Raw genomic sequence first — 20,938 nt, 5'->3', positions numbered from 1 at the left:
TATCTACAGTCCCCCAGCTTCATTAACAACCTGCAAGTAAGCATAAACAGAAATTTTAACTTGTTATAAGTGACCCATGAAGGGGTCTGAGAAATACAAAATATACTCAGAACAGTGACAGGGAAGGCTCTTTGTGGCCAGCTATGATGGACAGAGGTGGGCAGAGGTGGAGGTCAGAAGTGAGACCACCACCGAGAAGCATGTGAAAGGAGAATTTACTTAGGGGAAAGAATAGAGAAGAGAAGCCCACTTATTGGGAGGGTGAAGGGGAAAAATGAATATAAAAGAAACTAAGGATCCTACCAAGATTATGACTGAAACAAGTGGGTCATTGTTGATAAAAATGAGACTATGAAAGAAGTAAATTTTATCCTTTAAGTCAGTGGAAATAGAATAATTAAAAGTTGCCTGGTCACCAAGACCATAGACATATAAGAAATTCATTCACATGGTTTTATTCATTTATTAAACTTCTCATTCTACACATATTTTTAGTACGTGTCATGTGAGAGACACTACTGTTTTCTCTGCATTGAGTGTGGTAGATGTTCAGGGTAGGTGAGATGAGATGACAGATGGTCCTAGACACCCAGTAAGTATGAAGTACTGTTTTGCGTTGACTTGACTGGCAGCAGTGGGCAACCCTCTTGTATGTTCTGAATGTTTGTAGTTAGTGTCCCCTACTACATTCACACATCGAAATACCCCCAAGATAATGATATGAGAAGGTGGGAACTTGGGGGAGTTGATGACATCATGAGGGTATAGTGCCCTCAAGAATGAGATTTGTGTCCTTATAAAAGAGCCCCCAGAGAGATCCTTGCCCTTTCTGCCATGTGAGGTAACAGCAAAAAGACTGCCATCTAGAAAGCTGACCCTGACTAGACACCAAATCTGCTGGCACCTTGGTATTGGACTTCTCAACCTCCAGAACTGTGAGAAAGACATTTATCTTTTTTACAAGTCATTCAGTCTGTGGTATGTTGTTATAGCAACCCAAACAGACTAAGGCACTCTCTGACACCCCAGAGCATCAACAACACTGCATTTTAAAAGTCAGGTTTATTGAGGTATAATTTACATACAGTTATGTAATCACTACCACAATCAAGCTATAGAACAGTTATGCTACCCCCCCAAAAATCCCCTATGCCCCTTCATAGTCAGCCCCTCCCCCACCCTCAGCCCCTGGTAATGACTGGTATATTTTCTGTCCCTGCAGTTTTATCTTTGCCAGAACGTTATATTATGTAATCTATAGCATGTAACCTTTGAGCCTGTCATCTTTCATTGAACATAATGCACCTGAAATTCTTTCATACTGTTGTGTGTTACCAGTAGTTACTTTTCAATACAGAGTAGTAGTCAATTCAATTGTATGGATATATCACAGTTTTTTTGTCCAGTCACCTGCTGAAAAATATTTAGGTTGTACTCCATTTGTCAGATTTATTAGTAGATCCACTATGGACATTTGCATACACATTTTTAATGCTGCACTTCAGTATATCTTCTTTCTACCGTTGTAGCTTCCAGCCTTTTAGTCAAAGAAACCATTTCTTCCTCAACTTCAGGTTTCTAAAAATGCTTATGAGAATGTGTTGAAGTGTTAGCATCAAACCCCTTATTTATGAGTTAAAATTTATTGACCATGATGAGAAAATTATTTTATAAGATAGTTTTGGAATGGAGGCCATCGAAAAATAAGAGAAAATATGGTAGTGATAGGAGAAGTTGGGCAGTATCTAAATGTAGCTTTTGCCAAAGGACCTTCACGAAGTACTGAATGTATTGTCCATTTACAGTATATAAGCCAATGTGCTGTGACCTGTAGAGGGATTAAAAACTATGACACCCAGTTCTTGGTCTTCATTTATTTAAAAATATTTTGAACAACTTTAAGTAATATGTGGCATCATATGGCATATATTTCTCTTTGTTCATTACAAAGGAAACTCCGAGGACAAGATCTACATTTTGTTTTTGTTAACTTATATTTTGTTCTTTGTTTTTACGTACTATATCCTCAATAACTTATCAGCAGATAGTAGGGCTTATTAAAGATTTTTGAATGTATTAGCAACCAAATAGAATTTTTTTTAAATGAAAAGTAAGAAAACATCATGAGGTACTTTGATTGACCAAGGGTCAATAAGTTTTAAAAGTTTGGAGTGGATAAATCTAAGTAGAATGGAATCACTTAGGAAAGTAGAAAAGATAAGAATTTCCTTTAGATTTTGTTGCTTTTTATGATTAATATACCTATTCTTCACATTTAAACCATAGTTCAGTTAATGTCAGACCAAATCAAATGTAAGACATACCATCATTTTAGGTGTTACTAAGAATAATAACACACTATAATTTGAATTGTGATCTACTATTGTCTATAAGATGTATCCCAAATTAAAAAATATAAAATGAGAAAATACAAATTAAAAAATTAATGAAATATGAGATTTTTACCAAGTTTATTTAAGATATATTTAAAACTTCTTTGTAAAGTATTAAAATTTACACAAATGACAGATACTAAACTTTAAAATTTAATTTTTTGACTCAAACCAACAAGAAAATTTAAACAAGATGTACAAATATACATATAAAAATAAGACACATACATATTTAAGTTCAATAATTACTTGAATGAATATAGTATCACTTGCATGTGTGTAAATATTCCTGTGGAAAGTGACTAGACACTGACTGTGAGCAACAACAGTGTCATCAGAACACCTGTAGAGTTAGCAAAATTTCAGAACCTTTTGATTGAATTCCATTGTGTAGATAGGGAAGGTTATAGTCCAACATTTTTAGAAATGAGCATTTTTTCGTGTGCTCACCACATGCAGGCATCGTGTTCAGCTATCAACGGTCATGAGTTAATTGCTAGTATTATTTATATTTTATAGATGAAGAGAATGAGGCACAGGGAGGGTCAGGAACTTGCTCAAAGTTGTACCTAACAAGGAAGAAAGTTTCTATGTGAAAAAAGACAGTTTGACTCCAGAATTCATGTTTTTATTCTCTCTTCTGTGGCTTCTCATGTTGGGCACTGTTTCAGAGCACCATGCTGTAACGGTTACAGTGACAAATAAACATGGATTTAGATGGAATATCTGGGTCATGAGGGGTCTGGAGGTTAATTTTTCTTAACAGATGAATAAAATATCAAGAGGGGAAAGGAAGACAATGTAGGCATGGCAGGTGTCTTTAAAGATGTCAAGAACCAGAGGATATTCTCAGCCAATGGTTGCAGGGGAGAGGGCACAGATATTCACAAGAGCCAGATTTCAGCTGGGTATGAAGTAGAACTTCAAAAAGATCGAGGTGACCACTATGAAGAGATCTTCCTCCAGCTGGCTGAAGACAGAATTCAGGCATTGGTAGGAGGATGAACTGAGTAACTAAACTACTTTATGTGATGTGTAGATGTAAAATTGTTAGAGAAATTCTTTTTTTTTTTTTTTTTTATGGACTTCCAATCTGTTAAATACTACATCCATTCGATCACTGGATATGCCATATTTTAAAGTAATTTAATAAAAATATATTTTGCTTGATTATTAAATAAAAATGCTTAATATACTGTGAAAACTACTAGTTAAGAAGAACTGATAACATAAAATTTCAACTTGCTTACTAAAACTCATCTGTCGTAATAAGAAATTTTAATATAGAGTCCACTTTTATATCAACATTTTTCTATAACTAACCATCATTAATATAGTTTAAAAATCTAGTGAAACAGATTTCCACTTGACACAAAACACATTTCCCTGAAACACATGCTTTTCAAAAAGATGTTCTTTTTGTTTTTGTTTTTGTTTTGAGACGGAGTCTCACTCTGTCATCCAGACTGGAGTGCAGTGGTGTGATCTCAACTCACTACAAGCTCTGCCTCCTGGGTTCAAGCGGTTCTCCTGCCTCAGCCTCCTGAGTAGCTGGGGTTATACGCAGCGACCACCACGCCTGTCTAATTTTTGTATTTTTAGCAGAGTTGGGATTTCACCATGCTGGTCAGACTGGTCTCACACTCCTGACCTCGTGATCCGCCCGCCTCGGCCTCCCAAAGTGCTGGGATTACAGGCGTGAGCCACTGCACCCAGCCAAAAAGATGTATTTTTGAGATATATTAAATGAACACCTTATTTTATTTATAGGGGTTTTTGCTGTTGTTTTGAGACGGGGTCTTGCTTTGTCACCCAGCTAAAGTGCAGTGGTGCGATCATAGCTCACTGTAGCCTTGAACTCCTGGGCTAAAGTTATCCTCCTGCCTCAGCCTCCTGAGTAACTAGAGCTATAGGAGCATGTTACCAAGCCTGGCTAATTTTAAAAAATTTTTTGTAGAGACAGAGTCTTGCTATATTGCCCTTGCTGTTACCTCCTGGGGCCAAAAAATCCTCCCACCTTGCCCTCCCAAACTGATTGATAGGATTACAGGCATCAGCCACCATACCCAGCCTTTATAGTATTTTAAATTCAGATTTCTTTGCTAACATCACTGCTATACACCTATGCAAGGAAATATTTTTACCAGATTTTGTGGGTAAAGAGAATGCTGAAATATAGATGATCTGTTTGTGCTTTTTTTTACCCCTCACCAGAGAAATGTTTGAACTCTTCCTTGTGCTTCTTGAATTAGTATTTTGTTTTGATGGAGATAAGAACCATTAACTTTTATTTTCACCACATCTAGCAAAATATTTCCAATAATATTAATGCACCATTGATACTTTGGTGGTTATAATAATCATAAAATACAAGCTGATTTTAAATTCAGACTTTAGATCCTCAGAAACTTCTGGATAAACACATAGGTAATAACAAGTAGGGATCCCTTATAGATTTTTTATTTTTTGTTACAAATAGAAATAGTTGAAATGAGTTTCTGCCCTTTGGACATATGTGCAGGACCCAATATGTGCTATTTTCTTGAAAAAAGGAATGGACCACTAATGAACATTATTAACGTTGGACCGTTTATTGTCCTAGGCAAAAATTAGGTCACTGATGTCTCTGGCACAAGAATGAAAGTTGATTACCTCAACCTGGAATGAAAAGGAGACCAGCATGACTATTGCATCTTGAGTTCTGAGTATTCACAAAGCAGCTGGTTTAGGTCATAAATTACTTGTTAATTGTATATTTCCTTTTTAGAAAAGAAAGGAAATAATAGGCTTCTTATTTTCCAATCTCCACCTGCCTGTCATTGGTAGGTGGCATAATGATCTGAGAGAGCTGAGGAAATTGCTGTTCAGAACGTGGACTAGTTCTAGGTCAAGGGATTGCTGGTCTTCATTTCCTAATTTGCCAAAGAAAATCTCCCTGCAAAATGAACCTGAAAACTCACAGACACATCAAATACTTTCTTGTTCAGGCCTTGTTTATTCTTCAGCATATATTACTGTGAGTAATATATGTATATTTGTGATCACTTTTCAATATGTATGGTAATATTAGACCATAAATATAAATAATAATAATATATGTTTATGGAGTATGAAAACTCTGTTCTAGTAATTACCAAATTAGTTACCAAACAAGACTTAAAAGAAAAATGATATTAATATAATGGCTGTTACTTACTAATCCCTAACCATGTATCAGCACTATGTTATGCACTTCACATCTATTACTTTATTTAAACCTCAAAACAGCCCTCTGTGTTAGACTGTTTTTTTTTAAAGGTCCATTTACTAATGAGAAAACAGAGGTACAGATATTTATAACAATTTTCCCAAAGTCATATATTTAGGACATGGAAGTTGGAATTTAAAATGAATTTGTCAGAATCTCAAGCCTATCCTCTTATCCACTTTACTGTCTTCCCCTACTAAAAAATAACCCTGATGAATGCATATCTTACTCACCTTCCTGCTCTATTCCATCACTGTGCAATTCAGTTGGAAAGGACAGCTGATGTCAAGAAGTCAGAGGGCGCATTCTTTTGGCATCCCCTTCCTGACAACCCCACCAAGGGGTTTTTCAGATCATATTTAAATTCTTCTGATAAAACAGAGCTCAAATCACCTAAGAAAGCAATTTTACCTTATATCTATTATCATTTGACAGATTCTCCTGGGAGAATAAAAGAACAAAATAAAACTATATTTTCTCTTGAGTCTTACAGTTTACAAATTTCACATGCCTTATTTAATCTCCAAGTTATCCTCTATGTTCGTTTAAGTATGCATTGTTAATATTATCCCTATTTTACACATACTGAAACTCTCCAAAAAATTAGGTGGCTTAATTTAATCAGCCATTCAGTAAACTTTTATCTGTGCCTTCTATATTCCCAGTACCCTTTAAACTATTGAGGATAGATAAATAAATATAATGTAGGTCTATTCTTGAGGTCTTTAGAAAGCATGGCATTTTAGGGCTACATACCATTAGCACTACCCTTCTACCTTTCTTAGTAGTTGTCAGAACTCAGTCACATGATCTCACCTAATGCAAAGGTGCCTGGGAAGTAAAATTTTGCTGGTTGCCCAGGAGAGAAATGAAATGGGTATATACATATAGTATCTCATCTGCTTCATTTAAAATTTAATAATTATGAATATTATAACAGGTTACAAGATACAATATCATATTATTATCTCCACAGATAAAAATAATAATAATAAAATGTAACACTCATTCCTGATATTAAAATGAAAACAAAACAATTCTTAGTAAATTAGGAATAGAGGGGAACCCCTTGAAAATGTTACAGAGCACAGTATCTTGTAAAAAAAAAACCTCCAGTCATCATTGTAACCGGTGATGACATATTAAAAGCATCCATTTTAATACTAGGACTAAGTTAAGAATATTTACTATTATCACTTCAATTTAGCATTTTATTAATGACCCCTTATCAGCACACAAATAAAGAAATCTCCTTCACCTGATTTACAACTTCAGCAAAGTTTCAGGATACAAAATGTACAAAAATCACTAGCATTCCTGTATACCAACAACAGTCAAGCCACAAACCAAATCAGGAACACAGTCCCTTTCACAATTGCCCCTAAAAGAATAAAGTACCTAGGAATACAGCTAGCCAGGGAAGTGAAAGATCTCTACAAGGAGAACTACAAACCACTGCTCAGAAAAATCAGAGATGATACAAACAAATGGAAAAACATTCCATGCTCATTGATAGGAAGAACTAATATCATTAAAATGGCCATACTTCCCAAATCAATTTATAGATTCAAAGCTTTTTCTATCAAATTACCAATGGCATTCTTCTCCGAACTAGAAAAAAATATTTAAACATTTATATGGAACTAAAAATACCAGCCCAAATAGCCAAGGCAGTCCTAAGCAAAAAGAACAAAGCTGGAGGCGTCACACTATCCAACTTCAAATTATACTACCAAAATAGCACAGTACTGGTACAAAAACAGACACATAGACCAATGGGACAGAATAGAACCCAGAAATAAGGTTGCACACGTACAACCATCTGATTTTCAACAAAGCTGACAAAAACAGGCAGTGGGGAAAGGACTCATTCAATAAATGGTAGTGGGATAACTGGCTAGCCATATGCAGGAGATTGAAACTGGACCCTTTCCTTATAACATATACAAAAATCAACTCAAAATGGATCAAATGTAAAACTCCAAACTGTAAAAACCCTGGAAGACAACCTAGGCAATATCATTCTGGACATAGGAACAGGCAAATGTTTCATGACAAAGACACCAAAAGCAACAAAAGCAAAAATTGACAAATGGGATCTAATTAAACTAAACAGTTTCTGCACAGCAAAAGAAACTATCAACAGAGTAAAGAGATGACTTACAGAATGGGAGAAAAATTTGCAAACTATGCATCTGACAAAGGTCCAACATCTAGCATCTATAAGGAACTTCAAAAAATTTACAACAAAAAATAAGCCCCATTCAAACGTGGACAAAGGGCGTGACCACTTTTCAAAGGAAGACACACATGCAGCAAAAAAGCATATGAAAAAAGAGTTCAACATCACTGATCATTAGAGAAATGCAAATCAAAATCACAGTGTGACACTGTCTCATACCAGTCAGAATTGCTGTTATTGAAACATCAAAAAATAACAGTTGCTGACGAGGTTGCTGAGAAAAAGGAATGCTTATACGCTCTTGGTGGGACAGAACTACCATTCGACCCAGCAATCCCATTACTGTGTATGTACCCAAAGGAAGATTAATCATTCTGTCATAAAGACAATACACGTGTATGTTCACTGAAACACTCTTCACAATAGCAAAGACCTAAATACCCATGTAGATTAAATAAAGAACATGTGGTACACATATACCATGGAATGCTATGCAGCTATAAAAGAAGAACAAGATCATGTCCTTTAGCGGTACATGGATGGAGCTGGAGATCATTATCCTTAGAAAACTAATGCAGGAACAGAAAACCAAATATCAGGTGTTCTCACTTATAAGTGGGAGCTAAATGATGAGAACACATGGACACATAGAGGGGAACAACAGACACTGAGGCCTATTGGAGGGTAGAGGGTGGAAGGAGGGAGAGGAGTGGGAAAAATAACTATTGGGTACTAGGCTTAGTACCTGGGTGACAAAATAATCTATATAACAAACCCCCATGGCAAACCCAGACATGTACCCCTGAACTTAAAACTTAAAAAAAAAAAAAAATCAACCATATAGCAAAAGTATTAACGTTTTTGTGAAATACGTTTTTCTCTGCATATTACTTTTATTTTTAATTCTAATCTATGAATAGATAAAATATTATCTTGGTTTAAAAATTAAAACTGTATTAAAAGTTTACATCAAATTGATTTTTTAAAAATCAAATTCAGAATGTCAAAAGCATCTGTGTGATTAAGTTCTAAATTGCTTTCTTCCTGCTGAGACATTGTTCTCCCTATGAAACTTTCTAAATGTAAGATTCAAATATGTGGAAAATTATTAACCTAGCTATAAAACAATTTTACTTGGTTGTTAAAAAATTAGCAAGGTCATTGTATTCAGCATATCAGGTTATTCTGGTACTCCAGACTTAAAGATTACATAGTTTCTTCCAAAGCTAATTCTAGGTCCTTTCCACTTCATTTTTTAAACACACAGAGGGTTTATTAGTTAATTAAAACAAGATCTCAAATGAGGCTATTTTATCATCAATTTTCTGGTCCACAGATAATGGCGTATTGGGCCCTTCTCTTTAGAGTCCTAGAGTTTCCCATAATAAATATGGTACAGCTATGACTAGTTTTCGCTCTTCACATTTGTTTCATAATGAGACACAAACTTCGAAACCCTCCCTATTCTTTTTCTTTTTGTCTATTGCCGTAGACATTGCTTCAGACATGTGTCATTTACCACCCCCTGAACAGTTCATATTTCTTTTCCTAGTTGAGAAATAATAAAAGTTGTAAAATGACATTTAGTAATTGAATTCAGTTTCTTACCACAGATACTCTGCCTTGGGGTTCCAAGGACATTAACGTGCCATTGGTTTAACAGTTTCCTCCTATTAAACAGAGGAGAGGGTGGCGTGAGAAAGGATTTTCTTTGGTTACCACCTCTCTGAATGCCTTGCACACTCTGGATTCTCCCCAAAAATGATTGGCTAATTAAAAGTTAGGACCATTTGCCAGTATTTGAGGATTTAGGGTGGACTCATTTTAAAACCCCAGCTGTTTACAGGCTCCTTTCTAGGTCATTGGAAGTGTTGTCGCCACCTCTTTTGTATTAGTTTCCCTTGGCTGTTGTAACAGATTGTCACAAATTTGGTGGATTAAAACAAAAGACATTTATGGACTGTCTTCTGAGGGTTTGGGGGGAAATCTGTTCCTTTTCATTTCCAGCTTCTGGTGACTGTCAGCAATCCTTGGATTGTGGCTGTGTCATACCCATCTCTGCCTCCATGTTCATGTAGCCTCTCCTCTGTGTGTGAACCAAATCTCCCTGTTTCTCTTATAGGGACACTTTCTACTAGATTTAGGGCCCACCCAGACAATCCTGGATAATCTCTCTGTCATGCTCTTTAATCACATGTGCAAAGGCCCTCTTTTCTAATAAAGTAACATTTCCAGGTTTCAGGGATTAGGACCTGACATCTTTGGGTGGCCATTATTCAGTAAGTGATATATATTTACACAATTTCTAGGACTGCCTTCCACAGTCCTTACTGCAAGGCAGAAACCTAGGTTTAAGGTTCCCAAATGCCCTTGTGCAACCCTGCCATCTCCTGTCATTTTTATTTGCTTTTAAAATATATTTCTAGGCTGGGCATGGTGGCTTGCACCTGTAATCCCAGCACTTGAAGAGTCTGAGATGGGCAGATCGTTTGAGCTTAGGAGTTCGAGACCAGCCTGGACATCATGGCAAAACCCCATCTCCACAAAAAATAAAAAAATTAGCCAGGCATGGTGGCATGCACCTGGAGTCCCTGGAGTCCCAGCTCCTCAGGAGGCTAAGATGGGAAGTGGCTTGAGCCTGGGAGTCTGAAGTTGCAGTGAGCTGTGATTTCACCACTGTACTCCAGCCTGGATGACAGAGTCAGACCCTACCTCAAACAAATAAGTTCATTAATTAATAAAAACATATTTCTATGTTTTTCTTAGTGCACAAGTAATATGTACTCATTATTTAAAAACAAAATTTAAATAGAAAAATTTAGCAAAATAAAAATCATCTATAACCTATCTAAAAATAACCTATATTAACAGTTTCATTTTTTTCTAAGCATGTTGGCATTTTCAATGTCCTACATCTATGTTTGATGAATAAATGAATAAGTGAAGGAGTCATTAAATCACAGGACGTCTCCCTTCACAGATGATCTGGTTAAGGAAGTGGAGCTTGGACTCCTCAAGATCAATTGTGTCTCTGACTTTATCAGCTGCATGCTCCTCAACTTACTGGTGCTTTACCATTCCTTCTGTGAGATGACAATAGTTATGGCACACAGTAAACCTCTGTAGATGTTACTTATTACAATTCAGGGTGGGAAAAGGCACTCCAAGTGGAGGAACTTGGAATGGAAATTGTTGGCGGGTAGTTTTGTGTCAACATTTGCATTAGTTTTTGTCTCAATTAAAATTTTTTGAAAATAAGAAAGAGCACCTCAAGAAAGGTAGTGGGATGTTCCAGAGAATGTCTCTATTCTCCAATGAATCAAAACATGTTAAAAAACAGAAGTGACCCCAGGGTAGCTAGACTGGTGATGGCTATGCTCCCAAGAAGAATGGTCATGCAGGAAAACTCTGTCTGAGAAGAAATTCATGTTCCTGTGTTCTGTCCAGTGTGGAAATTTACATGGGGTAAAGGATCCTTGCCTAAAAAAGAAAGGGTTAAATGTTTTAAAATGAGTTATATCAGGAACACTCAAAATACTACATATATTTTTCTCTATCAAAATTAATGCACTCCTGTTAGTCTCCTAGGATCTGAATACCTGTAATATTAAATAATATAATGAAAATGCTTTAAAATTAAATGAGCCCAGAATGATAATGCTTGTCAAGTGTAGATCTGCAGTTTACAATATAAAACAGCAAGATGAGACATCTGTATAAATAATTGGTTTCTATTTATTTGCTAATTATAAAATAGTCTTATACGATTATGTGTGTCATTTTTAATTTAAATAATGATTTGGAAATATTACATGTTTTCCTTGCTTTTGTGTTTTTATTAACTGAGAATATTGTACATTCTACAGTGTGTACACCTTTATTGGTAGTATGCTATAGTTTTCTATAAGGAAATTTATAACAATGCTTAGGTCAGTGTTCCCCCAAAAAAATTATGCATCAGAATTACTAGGGTAGATTCCAAAATGGTTACCAATTTGCAAGTCTTCCCATCTCTTTTCTTCCCTTGGCGGTACCCCAGGAATCTATGTAACTAATTTCAGAGGCTAAGAAGAAACTTGATAACTATTTATAAAACTTCCCCAAACTGCTTTAATAGCAGTAATTGATTAGAAAGAGGAACATAAATTGGTTTAACAGCTAAAGGTAAATCCTTAAAGCAGTTTGCATTTATTCCATTACTTTTTATTCACACAAATATGTGTTAAGAATTTATCATGCCAGAGTCTGCCTGTTGTTCCCTGAGCTTTATTTTTCTCATTTATAAAAAGAGAAATACCTATGTTACAGAGTAATTTGGTGAATCAATGACATAAATTACCTGCAAAGTGTTTAGCAAAGTAATAGTCAAGAAATATCACTAATCATCCTTGTCAACATCAAATGCTATAGTATTTATTATTAGATTGCTAATTAGAGGTTTGTTTTACTAACCAGTCTAGCCTTGCAAACATGATAGTAAAAACTGACTTCAAAGTTTCTAGTTAGTTTATCTCTCTGTTTACTCACCTAGGTAATAATACCACCAGATATATGTTGAAACTTTACTACAATCATTTCATTATTTGGGGATTAGCAAAATATGGGCCCCAAATAGCTTAAAGGTCTGGTATATTAGATTTTTAAATATTAAAATAATAAATACTGTGTACCAGGCATTTTTCTACAAACTTCGCATGTATTAGCTAACAATGATGCCATGAAGTAGGATCTATTTTTATCCCGTTTTACGGATGAAGAACCTGAGGAAGGGCGAGAAATGTTTTGCCTGAAGTCGTGGGACTAAAAGGTGTTATGGGAACCTGAACCTAGGTAGTTTGACTCTAGAATAGATTTACTTAATCACAAAATTTATTGTTATCAGGAAATTATTATATAGTCAGAACAGTTATGGTTATAATTTAATATTTTTCATAAGTGTACAGTATCCTGTTTTCTTTTCATAACAGGGCCTTAATATGTAATACCTTTTTTTCAATTTTCTGCCTTCCCTGAGTAATTTTTGGATATAGGAGTGCAAAGACTTTATTGGCCTTTCTCGCCTTTATGTTCTCTGTGCCAGGAACAGGGCCTGGGACTTGCTACATGTTGTTTAATTAATGTTAATATTTATTTAATAAGTGAATGAAATTACTTGCTATAAAGAAAAAAATTGAACCAACATATTGTTTTAATAAAACCTGTTGAATAATATTTATTTCATCTTGATCTCACTTTCAAACCTCTGTCTAATCTTATTAAAAATAGACATATATTTTCAAGCTGAGATTTTTCTAGTTCATTGTGATGCTCATAGTCATTGTTTATGCTGGAAAAAAATCTCAAGATTATGCTTATTAAACTAACAGAGCTATTGCACATGCGTGTTTTTTTCCAATCCAAATTCCAAAGAATAAGATTCCTGTGTCTATTTTCAACAGCATCTAGCCTTACCCCAATCTTATGTGGTTTTGGCTTAGTGATCTGGTATTAACTAGATATGAGCTTTCTTTTTAATAGTAATTTTAGCTGACAGCAAACTACTAGTATGGTTATGAATTATGTCACTTTTGCCAACTCTTAGCTGTCAAACTATAAAAGATTTTGTTTATCATATTTCATTTTGAAGTTGTAAAGATTCGTTATAAAAGGAATATTTCTTATCAGGAATAAAAATATGTATAATTCTATTTTGAATGTGCTGGTTAATTATTGTCATGAAATTATTGCCATATGTGCTGAACTCTTATCAAAAAGGTTACATTTCCTTGTTGTACTTGAGCCTCTTCTCTCTGATCATCCAAAGTTTGCCATGAGGCATATTGAACATCAGCGATGACATGCCTTTACTTAGAAAACTCAAGACACTTGCACCCTGGTTCTTTTGTCACTCAGTATTCCAGCAAGTAATTGATAGCTTTGTCCCAAAAGGGATAATTGAAGAGTGTGTGATTAAAAAAAATTTTTTTACCAAGTGTTGGAAAGGTTAATGAAAACCAATGGATGGGTAAAACACCCTGAGGTGAAAAACAGAGAGGAACCTCTGACCACTCTTAGCTCTACTGGAATTTGGGGAAGCCTGTGACTTTAAGATTTACCCCAATACAAGTAGGACCATGTTGCAACTAGCATGGAAGGAAACAGGTGAATAAATATCTTGACCTGTCTGTTTTGTGCTCGTCTGACATCCCGATGTAGCCTCTCTAACGCAACCTGAAGCCAGAGATCAAGAGAGCTTGGTTTATAGAATTTATGGAGATTAATCTCTTAAAGCATGGAATAGAGTGAGGAGTGGAGAGAATATCTGGGGGAACAAACAGAGAATATCCATCATATCTACTAAGAGAGAATTTTAAAATATCACATGGTTTTGACTCAAGTGCATGGGCTGTATGGAGTTTAAATATTCCTAATTCCCATTTCTAACATGGGAAATATTCTTCTAGATACAGAGAAAAATTGAAGTCATCTTTTACTCTTCCTTCTTTGTTTCCTGCTTAAGCTATGGCTAGTTTCTATACATGCTTCTTAACAATATATAATAATGCATCTGTAATGCAAATGTATGCCATTTCTACTGCCAACACCTTTCCTGACCTTACCCCCTTATGTCAAATTAGTTGCTTTATGATAACAAACTTTTAAGAGTGTGGTATCATTAAATCTCCATCTGCTTTGCTCAAGAACCTACCCTGGCTCTCAGCTGCTACAGATATCAAGTGTAACATCCTCTGCCTAGGCTTAGAATTTCTACAACACATCCTCAGCACATGTAACCAACAATCTTCACTTCCTAATTATTCCTCCACATGGGTCTTTTGCTTATTCTAATGTGCTCTGCACATGTGGTTCTAATTTCTGCTTTGGTTGATGTTATTTCCTCTACTTTGAAAGATTACCCCTTGGCCACTAAATCTTAAAACCCTATCTTCCTCTTGAAACCATTTCCTTTATATACTGTTTCCTAACTAATCAGCCTGCCCTTATGACACTCTCTTCTTAAACTTTTATTATATTTACTTGATTTTCTAAATAGTGTCACACTCATTTGTTTTAAAATTATGTACTGTGTTATTCTTGCACTGAGAGTACTTGTATTTCTTTCACACACTTCACAGCACCTGAGATATTTAAAGAAATAATATCTGAGACATGGTAGTCTGTCAACATATTACTTTTTGAGTTAGATTGGGCACCTGAGTTGTACTTGTTTATTAGTTCGTTGCTTCTTTGGTTAATTTAGAGCAGCTATGGAAGAATTGACCAACTCACACAAACAAGCAGTACATACTTTTTAATGGCTAATTTCTCTCTTAGGTATTTTCCCTAAAGGAATACATTAGGGAAAAGCTCAAAGACTTAGCTTCATGGATGTTCTTCGTGTTCTTTATAACATAAAATGTTCCTTATAAGACAAAAATTATAAACATATTACAGCAGCAGAGGACATAAAAGTATGTATACTCAAGCAAGTACTATAGAATTCAGCTTTTTAAAATGCTGTAGATGACTACATTTGGCATAATAACAATACATGACTTTTAAGTTTTGAAGCAGATAATAAATATCTTTTTATTTTGATTACTGTTTTGTGAAAATTGCTCTGTATGTTTATACACACATGCACAAATAAATAAAAGTATGGGAGAATTTATATGGTGTTAACATTGTTTATCTGTAGTGGGTAAATTAGAGATTTTTGTTTGTTTACCTGTATTTTCAACACTGTAAACATTGCTAAACACTTTGAAAATAACTATCACAATTAAGACATTTCCCTTAGTTATGGACTTTACAGAATGGACTCTATACAATGTGATCAAGTTAACAATTGCAGTTAAAGGACTTTATTTTATTTACTGAATGACTTAGTAAATTAACCACAGTAAATGTTTGTCAGTTACAGCATATCTTGCCCTAAACCTTGTCTGTTGATATTTAAACTACTATTTTTATGTTATAATTTGTTTGAAAAACTTGTCAAAATATAAAATTTATATAATGTCAAATAAGAAAATGTTAATAAAAATTTCAGCCAGAAGTAGCTGTTTCACATGTACAAAAAAGACAACAAAGTATAGCATCACTTGGAGTTTTTAAATTACCAAATGTGATAGCTTAAGATTTCATGGAGGTAGCATTTATGCCAGAGTGTTGCTTGAATTCAACTTATATGGCAGAAGTACAATTCAAGATCTTAAGTAGAGCTTGAAGATATAGAATTAAACAGGAGCTATACATACACACACAAACACACATGTGGATAAAACGAATATTAGATGCTATGTTCTAAAACTGAGATAAATCACAAAATGAATTACTTTGCAAAGTCATTTCAGTAAGTAGAATAAATTCTTAATTGAAACAATTATTTTTACACATTATGTAGAAACCATATAGATTAAATTTATGTAATAAAAGGTCTTTATTACAATGAGTATCTTCAAAGTATTTAGCAATTTTTAAAAATTGCGTCAAAGATAGGGAAACAAAATGGGAAATGGGATCTATAGGCCAGAGAAAACTAGACACGATAAAAAAGCAGGAAAATGTACTTCCTAGAGAAGAACAAAGGCAATTCCTCCAACACCTCACCTTGTAAGGCATGGAGGGAGAGGGATCCTTTAACGTACAATTTCTTGGGTTTTGGTTGGAGAGTGCTATGCTTTATCAGTCTAAGCCCAGAAAGAGAGAAATGGCTGAGGACTATAATTTTCTGTGCCAAACCAAGTAGGTTGAAAATTGAGTAAAATACTACTTTAGCTAAACAGTACTATTTTTTGAGCTGGGAAAAATGGACAATATGATACAGTGGACAAGAGCATGGGCTTTTGAGTTCAGCACACTTAGTTTTTAACACTGGCTTCATTATGTTAACAGTTTCCATTCACTCAACAATACACATTTTTAGACATTAACTATATGCCAGGTAAAATGCTTAGCATTGGTAGTAAATTAGGGAGCAAAACACATATTATTTTTCCCTTACAGTTTAATGAGGGAGATGGACTTTAATCAATTCATCTTACAAATAACATAACTACATACAATGGTAAATCAGTCCAGGAAAAATTCAAGAATCCATGCAAGTATATTTTAAATGTAGGCAATCTTAAAAATAGTATAAAATTACCAGGGAGAGAATGTTGTCCTAGGGTAGATGGGAGCATGCTGCCATTTATATGAAGGGTAGTTTCTGGATGATAGAAAGCCATAGAAAGCAAAAAAGTTTAAGAGCAGAAACATTAACTTAGAGATGTGGGTGGAGCCAGACCACCTCGACCTTTTTCCTAAAGCAAATGAAAGCCGTGGAAGATTTTTAAGCAGGAAAGTAGCAACATCAAAGTGGTTTTTTTTGTTTTGTTTTCTGAGACGGAATCTCGCTCCATCGCTCTGTCGCCCAGGCTGGAGGGCAGTGGCGAGATCTCGGCTCACTGCAAGCTCCGCCTCCCGGCTTCACGCCATTCTCCTGCCTCAGCCTCCAAAGTAGCTGGGACTACACGCGCCTGCCAGCCACTACGCCAGGCTAATGTTTTGTATTTTTTAGTAGAGACGGGGTTTCACCGTGTTAGCCAGGATGGGCTTGGCCTCCCAAAGTGCTGGGATTACAGGCGTGAGCCACCGTGCCTGGCCAAAGTTTTATTTCTAAAAACACTCCAGGTGCAATAAGAAAAATAAAAATGGATTGAAAGATGTTAGAATATTGTGGAGAATTCAGTGAAGGGGCATTTGAAAAGTTCAAGACGAGAGATAATAGTTGCCTGAAATTAGAGAGTGGTAGTAGTAGAGATACATAGTAGAGATAATGATATACACATTTCTGGCTTTTGCAACTGAATAGAAGAGGGTGTCAGTCACTGAGCTGGGGGATACATAATGAGAGCCAGATTTACTTGCATTTTAATTTGACTAAGTTAAGTTTGAGATGACTTTGAAATACCCAAGTGGAAATGTCAAATAAGCTTTTGAATGTATCTGAAGCTCAAAGTGTCCTAGGTTAGAAATATTACTCTGATATTCATTGGCTTACAGTTGGTTATTGAAGTCATAGGCATGGATGAGATAGCCTGGAGAAAGAGAGTACTAGAGTCAGAAGAGAAGAAATTATTGGATAAATCTTTTTAAAAACTCTAATATTTAAAGGTCAATTAGAGTCAGCAAAAGAGATTCAGACAACAGAGAAATTAGGGAAAAACCTAGAGAAAACCAAGAAACGAGGAAAGAAGGTGCTTCAGGGAAAAAGTGGTCAATAGTGATGAACACTACCGGAAAGTCAAGTCACTGAAAAGTGAACATTATCAAACATGTAGGTTGTGAGAGTCATGTAAGTGGAATGCTGGGTGCATCAACCAGGCTGCAGCGGATACAGTGAGGAAATAGATTCAGTATAGACAATAGGCAAAGAAAAAAAAAAATGGAATGATAGCAGGAAGTCAAAAGTAATTTTTTTAAATGGCACGGAATTTTAAATATATCTCAGCACTGAATGAAATGATCCACTAAAGAGAGAAATGTAAAGATAGAGAAAGGATAGCTGGGCGTGGTGGCTCATGCCTGTAATCCCAGCACTTTGGGAAGCCAAGGTGGGTGGATCACCTGAGGTCAGGAGTTCAAGACTAGCCTGGCCAACATGTTGAAACCCCGTCTCTACTAAAAATACAAAATTTAGCTGGGTGTGGTGGTGGGTGCCTGTAATCCCAGCTACTTAGGAGGCTGAGGCAGTGGAATTGCTTGAACCCAGGGGGCGGAGGTTGCAGTGAGCTGAGATTGCGCCATTACACTCCCACCTGGGTGACAAGAACAAAACTCCATTTCAAAAAACAAACAAAAACAAACAAAAAAAAAAAATAGAGAGAGAAAAGAGAAGAGTGAAGAGATAAGAGAAGGCTTATCACAACTTTGTCTAAGTCTCCCTTTTTTTCACAGCTATAAAATGGGGAAAAGAATAACTACATTGTAAGATTATACTAACAATTAAATAATATGGTGTGGGTAGAATGCTTGGCAAAATTTCTGGCACACAGAATGTGTTTAATAAATTGGTGCTTAAGATAAATCTAGCAGCTAACATATATATTAGTCTTATACATATTAGATGCTCAACAAGTATTCGTTAAATCTGGAGTGAATATGATTCTGGCACATAATTTTTGATTATTTGGAATATAAGAGTCTGATGCATCTTACTGTATTACTGAGTTATAGATACACCTTGGATATTCACTGATTATAATGATGATATATAATGTTTGCTATCCGATGATGTTGATGTGTTGAGTATTTGTGTTCACAGGGTGCTATTTTTCTGTCTGGAAATAAAGTTTTTGAGCATCCCTGCAATGAAGAGAACCCAGGGAAGTTCCTTTTTGAAGTAGTTCCAGGTAAGATATTTTTCTAGTCTGATTAAATTATTGTCATCCTGTGTTGGTAAAGGTGAAGATAGGTCAGACAGGTTTCATTCTTTTTTGAATCATGACTGAGAACCTTAATTTGAGGTTTGGTTAGTGTTGACACAGATAATAACTGCAGGTTTATATACTAGTACAAATGAATGCACTCATACACACATACTCTGACCATGTAACTACTGGATTTTCCTTTGTCCATGAGACTCCATAGTTGACCACAAGTCATGACACAGTATTTGTTCAGGACTCTTGAAGTGAATTTGATTTTATAGTGCGCTTGTGATATGAAATTTGACAAGGTGTTAGAGGTTGAATGCTTTGCCCAGCGGAGTCACTGACATATTTCCTCACAAAATTGCATCTTAAAGGAGATTTTGCTAAAAGCAAAGCAAAATAAAACAAAACAAAAACTCTTACTCCTTAATACTTGTAATACTGACCAAGTATTACAGTTCTGTACCTCAGCTTTGCTCCCAACCAGCCACTTCCACGTGTTTCACTGGTAAAGCTGAAGACAGCTCTGCCAAGACATCAAATCCTGCAGTTAAACTTTTGAAACATCCGTTCATTTTTCCTAGTCATCTGTATTCATTTCTCTTAGTGTATCTGATCTTCACTAAAATCTTTGACTCACCCAGCAACAATTCCTCCAAGGGCATGATACCTACCTTTTTGATCAGTTCTTCAACCTTTCCTTGTCCCTCAATGTAAGAAAAATGGAGGTAGGAATCTGGTTTTTATAGTATTGGCTCCAGCTGACCCAGTTTATGTAATATTGATATTGATTTGATCACGGTCTAGGGTTGGTGTGAATTTATTTGGGTAAGTAATATGGAGTTCTTATCAATAATGCTACCACAAAGCAGTCAATAAAATGTCTTTTTCCCATATTTATAAATGCTGGGAATCTAAAATGGAAAGGCGCATTTTCTCCTCGATGAAAACAGCTGTAGCACTAAGTTCATCTGGCTCATGATGGAATCCATGACTAAATGTTAATTAATGCCGCTGAAGTGCAGAAAGGTTAGTCAGATGCAATGTGTTATTTGTTTCCCTCCAGGGAGAACATATTGTAAGAAACCTGAATCTTATTTGCCTTATTAAAATCCTTTTATTCTTACTTCTTAGTGGAATACCCTGTATAGAACCAGATTCCAGATGTTACAAAGTCTTTGAAGTATCAGTAGAGGAAATTTCTTTTCCGATTTATTCTCAGACAATAGCTCATGTTGGCTTTTAAATCAGCATGGTATTGAACTGATGGTTGACTCTTTATCTCCAGTAATGCTAGAGGTCTACTTTTTCATTCAGTCTGCTAGCTGCAAGGAGGTTTCATCTTTGGGTGAAGAACTTCTCAAGTAATATAGATGGATATTTTCAATACTGTTTTAGAGAGAGCCATGTCTTCTAGACCAGGAAGTAATGGATAAAACCTCTTCTCCAACATTGCTATTCTAAATCATCCGTTTCACATGCAGTGCGTATGACATAATGGCTTTTGAAGAACAAAGTCTAAGAAGTTTAAGACTGTGTAATATGGAATCTGAAGGTTGTCCTTTCAAAAAAATTATAGGAAATTCAAGCTTGCTTCTGTAATTATGGAGATAAATATAGTATGCAACTAGATCATTTGAAAAGATGCTTCCTGAATTATTAATACAGTATGTAATAGCTGCTAAATTAGGTTTTATAATTCTAAATCCTCTTATGG

The 20,938-nt window shown here is 35.4% G+C and overlaps 1 protein-coding gene across 1 annotated transcript in view; it reads left to right on the top strand.

The window, feature by feature from the left end:
* Window positions 1–20,938, top strand: part of ARHGAP24 (Rho GTPase activating protein 24) — a 516,458-nt gene that overhangs the window by 220,692 nt on the left and 274,828 nt on the right. Inside the window, exon 3 of the mRNA XM_025386128.1 lies at window positions 19,113–19,200. Coding sequence (XP_025241913.1) covers window positions 19,113–19,200 — 88 coding nt within the window. The remainder of the gene's footprint in view (window positions 1–19,112; window positions 19,201–20,938) is intronic.

Source organism: Theropithecus gelada, chromosome 5 (assembly GCF_003255815.1).
Source record: "Theropithecus gelada isolate Dixy chromosome 5, Tgel_1.0, whole genome shotgun sequence".
NCBI classification, from domain to species: Eukaryota; Metazoa; Chordata; class Mammalia; order Primates; family Cercopithecidae; genus Theropithecus; species Theropithecus gelada.
Note: the sequence above shows the minus strand (reverse complement) of the source record. Positions and strands in the feature narration are given on the sequence as shown.